General features: G+C 44.7%; 1 protein-coding gene across 1 annotated transcript; it reads right to left on the reverse strand.

Moving 5' to 3' along the window:
• Positions 1-643: 643 nt before the first annotated feature.
• Positions 644-7,791, reverse strand: LOC108803298 (E3 ubiquitin-protein ligase BRE1A-like; the record flags this gene model as incomplete). The annotated part of the gene is made up of 4 exons (XM_018575148.1): positions 7,713-7,791; positions 4,306-4,487; positions 1,572-1,739; positions 644-788 (listed from the first exon to the last, which is right to left on the reverse strand). Coding segments are annotated over exons 2-4 (439 nt in total), but the record flags the coding sequence as incomplete, so codon positions are not given.
• Between the last annotated feature and the right edge of the window lie 4,941 nt (positions 7,792-12,732).

A 12,732-nucleotide genomic window follows, 5' to 3' on the forward strand; every position in this document is an offset into this window, starting at 1 on the left:
GAGACAGGAGAGAGAGAGACAGGAGAGAGAGAGACAGGAGAGAGAGAGACAGGAGAGAGAGAGACAGGAGAGAGAGAGACAGGAGAGAGAGAGACAGGAGAGAGAGAGACAGGAGAGAGAGAGAGAGAGACACAGCAAATAGAAACAGGGGAGAGATAGTAGAGGCAGCCATGAGAGAGGGCCGGTTCACACCACAAAGTCTGCGTTCCAGAGTGTTCGGACTCTAGAACGCACTGGAACGCAAGTCGGCTCTCTGCGTTCAGAGGCGGGAGCCCCTCCCGCCCCTGAATACAGGTGTTTTTTCATTGGTTGATCTCATTAAACGCGTCATTTGAAAAGTAGATCCGCAGAGGAAAAATTGTGGGCGCCAGTGGTGTACTCGCATGTCTACCATCTTCTCTTTTTTTGTTTTAATATATGTTACTGTGATAGGAGTAGTACCCATTAAATATGAGCGAGTGTGTATTTACATTATTTATTAAATAGTTTAAAGTATTTCCTGTGCAAAAACTTTTTTGCAATGTAACATACCACACGACAAATATTCTATTATATATATCACATCGTATATCTTTAGTAGGGAGAAGACCTTTTCTAATGTCTGCAGCCAACCTATAGAGGCCTACATATGAATAACAATCACCTCTCTCGCTGTCCTTGCGTTCCGAGTTACTGTCAGAATCCGGTTCAGGTTCTGGAATAGTTAGAGCTTTGCGTTCTGTGAGAAACTCGCCCAGGTCCTGGTCCAAGTCGTAACGTCCCAAGAGGATACGAATATTCTCATCAAACTGAAACAGGATAGAGGACGTAAATGATCTATACAGCTCTGCTATTAGAAAGGTTAGGAAACATTTGTTTGGTCTCGAGTTTGTTCAGCCTACTTAAAAAAGAAAATATTCCAGTTTTGGATAAATGCCAGTGGCATCAATCACCCAGATGTTGCATTTATTTATTCCACACTTGTACTTTTATTAGGTTCAACATGCTTTTGCCGAGTCTGTGGTCTAAGGACCTCAAGATCCTTCCCCATCTCCATTTTCCCCAGCAAAACCACTCCTAAGGTGTATTCAGCATGCATGTTCTTAGCTCCCAAGTGCATGATTTTTCTAGATTAAAGCTCATCTGCCACATAGCTGCCCACTCTCCAATGTTATCAAGGTCTTGCTGCAGGGAATCTATGTCTTGCTGCAATCTAATTTCCCTCCATAACTTTGTATTATCCGCAAACACCGACAGGGAGCTCTTTATTTCAACCTCAATGTAATTTATTAACAGGATAAACAGAAATGGCCCCAAGACTGAACCCTGTGGCTCTCCACTCACCCTTCCTGTAGATCTTCAACAAGGTAATTAGATCAAAAGAAACACTTATAATTTAAACACTTTTCATTAAAAAAACAGTGTTTGTTTTGCTCACAACGTCTCCTTGATATGATAATATGCAACAGTAAGCATGTAAAACTATATTAAAAAAAAGTCATACCAAACTCAAAATAGGTGCTCACTGCAAATTCACCATATTGTCCCTTTAAAAACTGTTACAATATATAAAAACACAAAAGAACACAGACCTGGCTCCAGTAACGATTGATAATAAGAAGTGACGCATCATCTGTGGCCTGCCGTTTCTCCAAGGTCTCGATGCGGTCTCGAAGTTCATCCTCTATAGCTTGTCGCTGGTCTAGCATACCAGCCAGCTTCTTGTTCTTCACCTGCAGGGTACGTAGGTCCTGCTCCTCCTGGGGAAGATGACAATGTAACACAGAGGGTATTAAGAATTGTATGAAATAGTATGAAAGAGGTTACTAAATCGGCACTGTCTTTCCCAGTCCCACCTTCTTTACACATGCTCACTATCCAAGAAAACTATGGCAGGTGTTAGTTGGCCTGGGGAGAATAAGGCCTGGTTCACACCTGGGCGTTTTGTAGCGCGTTCCTACTCTCTGCAAAACGCTCAAACACCGAAATCCCATTATTTCCTACGGGTATGGTTCACCCCTGGGCATATTACAGGCCGTATGAACACGCTACAAAACGTCCTACGCCCAAAGAAGTACAGGAGCTTCTTTGGGGCGTTTTTGTCACGCGTTTCCATTGGGATACAGCCAAGTAGCCCTCAGAAATGTGCGTTGTTTTACCGCGAATCACGCAACAAATGCGCAACACGAATCGTGCGACAAACACGCATATTCAATACGCCTGGGTGTGAACTCAGCCTAAAGGGAAACAAGAATAATGTCAAGCTTAAAGAGTAGCTAGATAAAACATGTGATGTCCTGCCTTATATCACCTTGTCTCATGCACACGATAGCAGGGCTAGGAGTTTAGGTTGATGGAGAGTTGGGTTTAACAGAGATGGAGCAAGTGAACAAAGAAACGTCTAAGAAGAGTAAACTGCATAACAATATGAAAGCCATATATCAAGGCTTACATCATTTTCTCTCGCTTGCCTTCTTCTTGGCAAACCTATCTTCTCAGACTAAAATCTGGGTCTATAATAACCAAACTAACCGTCAAACACTAATATGGTGACAGGAAACAGGAGGAGGGTAGAGCAGTATTTAAGCGATCCAGAACACCACTGCGCCAATTCATTTATAAGTACCCTTTTAACCCTCCTTTTAAACACATTACATTTACAGGACGGCTTTAACACTAACCTGTCCTTTCCTGGACTAGGCAAAGCAACAGGTTCACTTGATAGCAGGCTTCATGTGGAGTTAATGCTTGCCTGTCTGTGACATTTCTACTGTCACAGCAATGCATCCCCCTCTGTCCTAAGAGAAGAGGGCTCACATCTTACGATTGTCTGCTTATACATGGAGCACGGCAATGTGAAATACGGGAGTAGTGACACGTGCTACCTCATTCCTAAAAAGAATAGGATTTTTGTATGCACGATAAAATACTTTTCCTAAAGAGGTCACTGGGGACACAGCATACCTTTGGGGTAGAAGGATTTTAAAGCTCTATTCCAGCTAGGTTTTTTTTTTTTTTTAAATAATGAGGCCAGCCACGATAAAATAAAAAATCAAATGCGTTGATCGCTCTCTCTCAAACTGTCCCCTACAGATCCACCGCTCTTCAATCCAGCTGCAGTCCTCTTATGGATTGAAAGATGGCCACCAGCTCAGGGTGTCAAGGTCCTATGTCATGGGGGCATGTCATCAAGCTAACATGGCCTCACCGGAAAATGCTGCAGGGAGAGTTATGACACCCCCCATGTTTACAGCATTCAGGACCTGCCCACTGCCAGTGGAAGATAGAGGCCCATTGACTTCACACAACTGGAGCACAGACCCCCCCAGGAAAAAAAAACTACGTATACAGATATTTAAAAATAAATAAATGTTGAGGATGGCAAATGTATGGGAATTGGGCTTTAACCCTGCCACTAGGAGGTTGGATACTAAGCAAAAGCAGAAGCCCATTGCTCATCCCCTGTGAGATATACCCCTCAGCACAGGAAGTAAGACCTCAGGAATAGCTAGCAGTAGTAAGAGAATTAGAAGTAACAAAACATGTCATTCACAAATGACAATTACCACAAAAGGGAACGGGTCCACCAAATAAAGTGTCACATTGGTGGGCTGTTTCCTTAAATGAACATTCACAAAGTCTGAGCAAGTCCAGTAAGAATTGTATTTATAGAGACATGTAAAACATAACGCCAATGAGTTTCAGGGACTCAGATCATATCAAATACAGTGGCTGTGGTGCTTGTTTTTAATATACTGCCTGTGGTGTTTTAAATATTGTTTTACCAATTATGACTGTATATAGAGTCATTGTATAGCAGTTAGAGTACATGCCATTGTTATGCACTACAGATCAATGCCTGCATTTTTAGATACTCAGCTCATATTATTCTTTGTCATTTCGTTTTTCAGCCCTGATGGAGAAGTTTTGAGCCCCTGAAACGCATTGGCTGTATGTTTTACGCGTCTTGATAATTATAATTAAAATTCTTACAGGACTTTGTGGTGCTCTCATCCCACCAAAATCATACAGACTACTCCTGGGATACTTTGTGATACCCCAGTTGACAAAGAGCTGCCTCAAAAAAGCTTTTATTCTCTCCCCACTCTGTGGTCCAGCGCTCCACCAACACATACCAAATGAACATTCAGAGTAACCGGGTTCTTGACAGCAGATCATGGCAATGGGTGAGCATGGGGAAATTGTGTATTCGCTCCCAATGGTGCATAGTATCAATTGAATTGACTATCTTGCTTAACTCATATGCAATATACTCCAAGCTCATTTTAAAAACAATATAACCGTGGACAAACAAAATGAGTTTACCGTGGAGGAGACGCCACCAAGCTTTATGGTCTCAACTGTGGTCCCAGAATCCTCCACTGAAGCCTTCTTCTCTGGCGGACCCGAGGAAGAGTCCCCCGCTGATCGTTTACTGCCTGGGCCCGACATCCTGGAGTCTCCACTGGGACAGATAAGCAGCTCAGGGGTCTATCCCAGCTTCAAGGCTGTGTAAGAAGAAAAATTCATCAACAAGTAGTTACTTTGTATTGTAGATTTCAATTTTGCAAACGAATCTCCATTTTTAGGCTCTATAACAGCAACAACAATTCTTATTTTCTTTTACTACAAGCCAATAGCAAAAAGGAAAACTTGATTCAACGGTTTTCATTAGCACAAAATGTTTCCTTTAGGTATGTTGATATGTATGACCCAGTGGTGCTGTAAATACCATATACTCATGTAAAACCAATACATCTCCACACAATTAAATACATAACTACAATATGTAAGTCAGCCAGGAGGACAACACTACTTTCTCTGTTAAAGTGTTAATAATGAAGCTTTCCTTGCCTCCAGCACCCCTTGGGTACAGTTACACTAATATAAAAGCTTCCACTGCCCACAGTTCCCTAGGGTGCAATTATAGTAACACGGAAGCTTTCCCAGCCCCCTTAGGTGCAGTTGCACTAATACAGAAGGTCTCCCTGCCCCCAGCCCACCTTGGTGCAATTATACTAATATTAAAGATTTTCCTGTCCCAGCACCCCTTTGGTGCAATTATTTCGTTGTGCGATGGTTGTAAAGTGATTAAAATTTCGTACGATCTGCCTATCTTGGACAGGCAGATTGTACTTGTGATCATCGCAAGCCCCCCACCCCCGCTTTCGTTTGGAATACGAAAGTCGTGCGACCTTACAGTAGAAGCGGTCGCACGCTGCCCATACACCTGCCGATTATCGGACAATCGCGGGATCACCCGCGATTATCGTACGATAATCGGCAGGTGTATGGGCACCTTTAGACTACAATATAAGTGCAACAGCACCAAATGCATGATGTAGTTGCCACTAAAGCAGAATTTCTCTCTGTTGTATGGCCACCACCCCACAGAACCACTGGTTACATATCCTCCACTGGCAGCACAGAAGTCACTACAAGGCAAAAAGCAATAGCAGTGTTCAAAGCACGCCTGCTTCTGAATTGTGCTCCACTCCCAAACCATACCTGCAACTCTTCCTAACCACAACCCAATGGGGGGAATTTGTCAAATCTGGAGCAGCTGTGCATGGCAGCCAATCCGTTTCTCTCTTCAGTTTGTTCAGTTAAGGTTTAAAAATGAAAAGGTGGATGCTGACTGGTTGCCATGGGCAACTGCTTCAGTTTTGATAAATACCCCTCATAGGGTTTGCATTAGCAAACCCACTTTTACTTCCGTGATATTAGTAGAGACTATCAACGGTGGACAAACAGAGAGACAGCCCACATGGCTACATTCAATGGCGCCCACTTTAAAAGAATCATGTCATGACAGGAACATGGAGGCTGCCATTGCTGAATAGCCAGAAAAACCTCCCCAGTGCCCCTCTTTGAAACTAGTTTCAGAGATGGGACTTGACTTCCCAAAACATGATTTGTTTCCTTCCATTGGGTGTTCAGGCTGTTCCATGATCCCTTTGTAATGTTACTTATAGTTGCAGAATGTTTTTAATTTGGTGGCTATATTGCGATATAAATGAGTGATAGTAATTGATTTTAGGAATCGCGCAGCATTATAGGTTACGTATGATATCCAGCACTATAATGCCGCCTGTAAATAGGGATGTGCGTGGACTCGTTGGGGACTGAGCCCGCCCAAGCCTGAGCAAAGTTGTCAGCTGTGGCTGGGGAAAGGAGCAGATTGTTCCCTTACCTCCTGTCAAGAGCATGGGGCAGGTTATCCCCTACTTCCTGTCCAAGTGACACCCGCACAAGAACTAAAGACTATTGTTGTTACTGGGACATTAAAGTGGAACTGTAGACCCTTGGGATGTGTAAGGGCATGTTGCGAACTTAGTCCATTGGAACAAGCACAAAACTGTCAGTGACACGTCACTCAGTAGCCCAATCATTTGTGATCAGGGCATTCCCCACCCCTTTGTTAGGTGTAGCTGCAGGGTGGCCTTAGCTGATTGGGCCGAGAGGGGGGTTTATCAAGGGCATCTTTTATGCAGCCTCAGGCCAATGCACATACCTACTTGTAATATGAATCCTATCAAGTATACAATTTACTTCATCATCTACAAACGATCTGCATGGTGTGCTTACCCCAGGGTTAGAGCCTCTGTCAGGTTTTAATGGCTGGGTTCCAGTGAGATTTCCTCTCGCTTCCTGTCGAGAAAGGAAATGTTGGGATATCACGCCAAGGCTGTGAGGCTCTTTAGTCCGGCTGCACTTTCCTGCTGCAAGAACGTGCGGAATGGTGTAGCAGGAATCACAGGCAGTTTTAGACAGCTGTGGCAGCTCAGCCTTTACAAAGCAATGACAGGCTGACGGGAGCCGCAGCCATCCATCCGCATTCAGATGTATTCACACATGGATGTTTTTCCTGCGCTTGGATACAGATAGTCGCCCTGCCCTATTTGTTAGGAAGTACAGGGGTTCCCGATATCTCTCCACTAGAAATTTATTTTCCTAGCTTACATTGTAAGATGTAACTCCAACACACATCAATGATGGAAGAGATGAGACACTGAGCCAGACGAAGCGGCAGAGAACATATCAGTGGCAGCACATGGAGAAGGAACTGTCAGTGCCCGAGGAGGAAGAACAGTCAACTGTCGTTGAAGGAGCTGGGTGAAAAATTAATCGGCCAATCAGATGCGGGCACCGTTCTGGCATACAGCAGCTTTGGAAGCTATGGCACTGGCCCTGCAGCTATACATAACAAAAGGGGCAAGAATTCCCCCGGCCGCAGCGGTCTGAGCTGGGAGGGGGATGTTTTACAAACAGTATTGCGTGGGCTCAGGCAAACTTAGTTTGCATGAAGTCCAAGCACATGCCTAGTAGCTACACTACAGTTCCACTTTAATGTTCCAGTGACAACCACTGCCTTTAGTTTTTGTGCAAGTTTTACAGGGACAGGAAGTAGGGGGAAAAAAAATCACCCAAATAAAGTTAGACATAAATAGCTACCTGAAATGTTATCTCTTCACCCATACTATCCAAAACGAAAGATATGGCTAGAGTCAGGCTTTAAAACATTTGCACCGTGATCAAACGAATAGTTATGGCCAGCTTATTTGTAGAGAGTTTACTCTGACAGCTAATATGGCTGAATGGGTCTACATGAGAGCTCTGCCCCTCCACCCTCTATACACCCATCTGTACACTGTCCATTACCTCGACACCACAGCCACCCCACATACACTCTGCCTACCCTACAGCCATTTAATTCAGCCCATTGAATTTACCTGCAAACCCTGATCAGCTCACCAAAGCCCACTCCGGAGACGGAAACCACGTCACGGCAAGCCAAAGCCTGGGAGGGGCTATAGCGGCCATGTTGGTAAAGGGCGCAGTGGAGCGTGACGTCACTAGCGGTGTGTTGCTGAAGCTTCATGCGGCCATGTTGAAAAGTCACCGCAGCATAGAAAGGCGTTGTACCTCCGCTTTCTCCCGGGGCAGAGAGTGACGTCCCTCGAAGTGCGCCTATTGGATAGTCCATTTGGTTTAGGTGGAAGCTCCGCCCCTTAGCGGGGCTGTTGCAGGCGGCCATGTTGGTTGGGGAAGGATGGTTAGGTTATAGTTGTCTCCAAGCTGTGTTGCTAGGAAGTCGTGATATTAGTTCAGGCAGGGTGACACCCAGAGTTGGAACGACATGGCACTTCAAGAGGTGAGGTTCTTCAAGGTAAGCCATGTTGTAGGTGCACTGGCACGGTGTAATGATTAAAAGGTAATACAGGAGCACTGGCAGTGAAATTGGTATATAATGGTAATCTGAGCCTATGGGTGTGATGTATTGTATGTACAACAATATATATACTCAATACCTGTCAAAAGTTTTAGAACACCTCAATTTCTCAACTTTTTATTGAAAGGTACGCAGTTTAATGTCTCAATGTACTCTAAAAATAAAGCATAGAAGAACAAGTAAACAATTGGACAAAAGAAACAGCGGTGTGGAAATGTAAACAAACAAAAAAATGTATTCGCATGCAGATGCTAGGGGTGACGTGGTTGGTTTTTTATAAATGTTCTTAACTTTATCACTTTTATAATTTGTTTTATAACTTTCAAAAAAAAAAAAATTCACCTAACTTTATTGCTATCATGGGTCTCTTTATGAAACCTGTCACCTCCAATAAGATCGAGCTTCGCATTGTGCTCCATCTTCTGCACAGCTCCACACGTGACAGCTGACACATGAAGGCTGCAAGTCACTGATCACAGAGCAGATTAGAGAACGGACATTCTCTGGTCTGATCCCCATTCTCCAGCCTGAAATCATTGCCGTGGTCCTGGGTCCCCCAGAAAAGCAGGGACCCAGAAAACTATGGCATTGAGGGAGAGGATGGTCCATAAAAGCAGGGGGGGACGAGGGACGACAGACAAAGAGGCTGCTATACAGGTGATCTGGGAGGCTTACATCAGCGCAGATCGCTTGCACAAAAACAAGCAGCGCTTCCCTGCTCTACATTTAGCCCTGCTCACCTGAAGCAGGGCTAAATATATAAACAATTCTTGCGCCCACAACAGCATGTGCCGGGAGATAGGAAATCTGCAACCCTGAGAAATCATGTAATTGTTTTCTTTAACAAAATGTAACCTACATTTTTGATTTATCAAAGTATCCACCTTTTGCAGATATAACAGCTGAACACACTCGTTTACAACGGAAATCAAATATTGTTCAGGAAGAAGTCTGTGAAGGTTCTCATTCATCCAGGTCATGATATAGCTGTAAAAAATAAGTCAAGGCAGCTGGACTTCCTGTATTTTTCTTGAAGACGTTTCACTGGACATCCGACCAGCTTTCTCCATTCAGAATGACTTGTACAAAAAATTATCTGGGAATAAATATGGTGAATGTCTCTCCAATCCATATATTCTGTTAGTCACAACCATGTGTTGATTGCATTTGCATAATTGGAGTCTAGGAAGTGTTATTAACCTGCCCAGAGAGGTGTTCAAACATCATTGTATGTGGCAGACAATAGCCGTCTCACCCCCTGAGGTCAAACACCTCAGGGGGGCCCTTAAAACTTGCGGGTATCCAGACAGGACTTTTGTCAAAACAGATGGAGAGGAAAGAATGCCAAGAGTACTGGTGAGGGTGAAAAGCATGACTAATACAGCAAATCCAGTTGCCTTGCCTTATTATTTACAGATATTGTTTAGGAAGTTCTTCCCAACACTGTAGCAGAAGTTCCAACAGATGTGTTGCACTTCTAGATTGCTTTGTTTTCACCCTTCTGTCCAGTTCATCCCAAACCAGCCCCATGGGGTTTAAGTCTGGAACCTGTGCTCCAGATTTGAAGCTTACCATCTTGTCCTTTTCTCCTAAGGTAGTTTTGACACAGCCTGGAGGTATGTCTGGGTCATTATCTTGCAGTAGGGTGAACCCTTGACCAATTAGGTGCAGGGGTGCAGGATTCCTATCACCTGACTCCCGGGACATGTAGTTCCTGGCACCGGGCAGGTTGTTGGTTAGCTTGTCCACAGCAGGGCTAAATGTAGAGCAGGGGAACTCGTTTTGTACTGTATATAGGGTTGCCCTTGCACTCTAAGGGTTAAATGCTTATTTGGGTGTAGGGTTCCTTGAAAAATACCTTTTTACTTACCTGATCTTCGCTCCATCCAGGCTGCAAGACCAGCACACACAGCCCCTTCACCATGGTGGTCCAAGGCCCTCTGACCCATAGCCCTCCAGTATATGCAGGTTTACAAAGGGACAGTCTAGGAGGGGAGATGAGGTGAACGCCAACTGTGGGGGGAGCAGGGATCATGTAAGCAAAACTACCTTTCCTAGGTACCCTAGCCCCATACAGTTCACCCTTGCAGTGCAGGGGCAGCCATACTGCAAGGGGAATTTGTCTTTTTCCCCCGGAGATCGGGTTTATTATTACAGAATATATATAACAGTTTGTGCAGCGCTTTCCTTATAGGGGGACTTCCCTGAAAAACAGGCGTTCTGCTTACCAGCCAGCCCTCCGCTGCCCAAACAAAACTAGTAGTAAAAAAAGTTAAAAATAAAGATTAAAAAAAAGAAAAGATAGGAGGCCCGGATGATGTTACCACGCGTCGCGGCTGCTTCCTCGGATAGCTGAGCACTCCAAATGAGAATGTGTTCCGGCCCAGTGCAGGAATTAATTTCCATGGGATTTTGAATGGCCAGTAAGAAGCAATGAGGGGCGGTGATGTCACCCAGAGGTGAGTTGTGTCTTCCTTTTTTTTTTTTTAATCTTCATTCTTATGAAATCTTTGGTAACCCTATTTTACAGCTTTTGTGTTTGGGCAGTAGCGGGCTGGCAGGGAAGCAGGCCTCCTCTTTGATGGAGGTTCCACTGTAAAGGGTATGTAAAGCCCATTTTTGGGGGATAGAGTAAGAAATGATGACCTCTGTCAGTAAAAAAACGTGTCTCACATTGAAGAGATTTCCCTTCACTTCCTGTCCCAAAGACACAGCAGAATATAAAATGTGATCTCTGTAAGGGCTTGTTCACACCAAGTGAGGAACAGATGCAGAGCAGTTACAGAGCGCATCAAAAATGCATCCAATGTATTCCAATTGTATTTTGGGCTCTAGTTCACACCACAGTGTTCAGTACCACACCAAAATGCATGCAGACCCATAAAAAAACGCCCTGGAACGCACTGAAAGCAAATTTTAGGCTAAACAAAAAAGAAACATAGCCTTTTTCATTAATACCCCCTAGTCCACCTTCCTGACAGATGAGGGAGTGTTCTGGGGCCCCCTCCTCGGCTCCATGATCTGTCATTTCAGTTAGAGGCTAGGCTCGGGACAGGTGTTTGGCATAGAGCTCCGGCCCATAATGCGGGGGCAGGGGCTTCTGACTGGTCTCTTTTGGTTCCTGACTATGTTGCATCAGCGCCTACACTGAGACCCTGGCCATATGTAGGGCCCTTACTCAGCGATGCCCTTCCCACATCTTCCACGTTACTTCTGCTTTAAGCTGGCCATATACTGTGCAAATTGGAGTCACATTTTCAGGTGACTTTTGGGAATGTAGCCGGTCCGATAAATCTCGGCCAAACAGCCACCAGCTGGAGTCACTGGGTATTCAGGATACAAAAGCCCAGTGGAGGAGGGAGAGATTTCACCCATCCACTGTTTCATGTGTATGGGGGAACTGAGAGGGATGCACAAGAAAAACAAACTATAGTTGCAAGCCAGGTTTAGACCCCGCTTTCGCCAAAACAGGTTTTCCCACTGGAGTATTTTTCCTTACCTCCTGCAACAGCTCAAACGTTGGATTTTTCATTACTTTCTATACCAGAGATGATAGTCACCAGGTCCAATAGCTAGAGTGAAAATTACCAGTGGGGACACAGACGGCAATGAAAACCTTGCTGGAATTCTAACCCCTCCCTATCCAAATCTGAAACAAAAGTTGTGACTGGACAAACACTAAAGTGAAGCTGTAATGTAAAAGGTTTTTGTTTTTAATTTTACTGTAAGCTGTGAGGAGATGGGAGGCAAGGCCCTTTGAAATGGTTCAGAACTTTTTATCCTATGTGGAACAGAGGTAATACAGCAACCCCCACACGCGCTTCATAAATTTCCAGTGGGCAGAAAATTTTAATTTTGCTCCCTGCAAGAGCTTCTGCCTCTGTCAGAATCTTCTGGTTATTTTTGAACCTGGTGCCCCATTGTGTTTTATGTTTCCTACACCATCCCCTACAGTAATAATTTACACAGTAGTAACTAGGGATGCACCGATATATCTTCCCCTGAAACATATCACCCGAAAATTGCACTTTTGGCAAAATGCCGAAAGTGCAATTTTTTGGCCGAAATAGTGGTGCATCCATTCATTCTCTCCTCCCCACCGGGCGCTGCTCTGTGTCCTAGCGGGGAGGAGAGAAACTGTCACCGGAGGCCGAGCAGTGATGGAGGAGAGCGCTGAGCGGCCGGCGTCTCTCCTCCCCACAGCGCTCAGCCTCACAGATCAGGAATGGTGTGAGCCATTGCTGTCTCAGGAGGCTGAGCTCTCCTCCCACCCAGCCTCATGTGACAGCATGTCAGTATGGGGAGTGGCGGTGTGGGCGGAGACAGCTGTTATTGCTTTCACAGGAGGCTGAGCTTACCTCCCAACCAAGCAAAACAAATGGCAAATGCACTCATCAATTCATAACCAGCTTTAAAGCAAGGTGCACATGGAAGGGCTTTATACAGTACAACAGCAAAAAGTTTCCCAGCACACTCACAAGCTAGCATGCAAAAAAAAACTTGTCTCACCGCTAAGGTTA

Source organism: Nanorana parkeri, unplaced genomic scaffold (genome assembly GCF_000935625.1).
Source record: "Nanorana parkeri isolate BGI_ZX_2015 unplaced genomic scaffold, ASM93562v1 scaffold3585, whole genome shotgun sequence".
In the NCBI taxonomy this organism is placed as follows: domain Eukaryota; kingdom Metazoa; phylum Chordata; class Amphibia; order Anura; family Dicroglossidae; genus Nanorana; species Nanorana parkeri.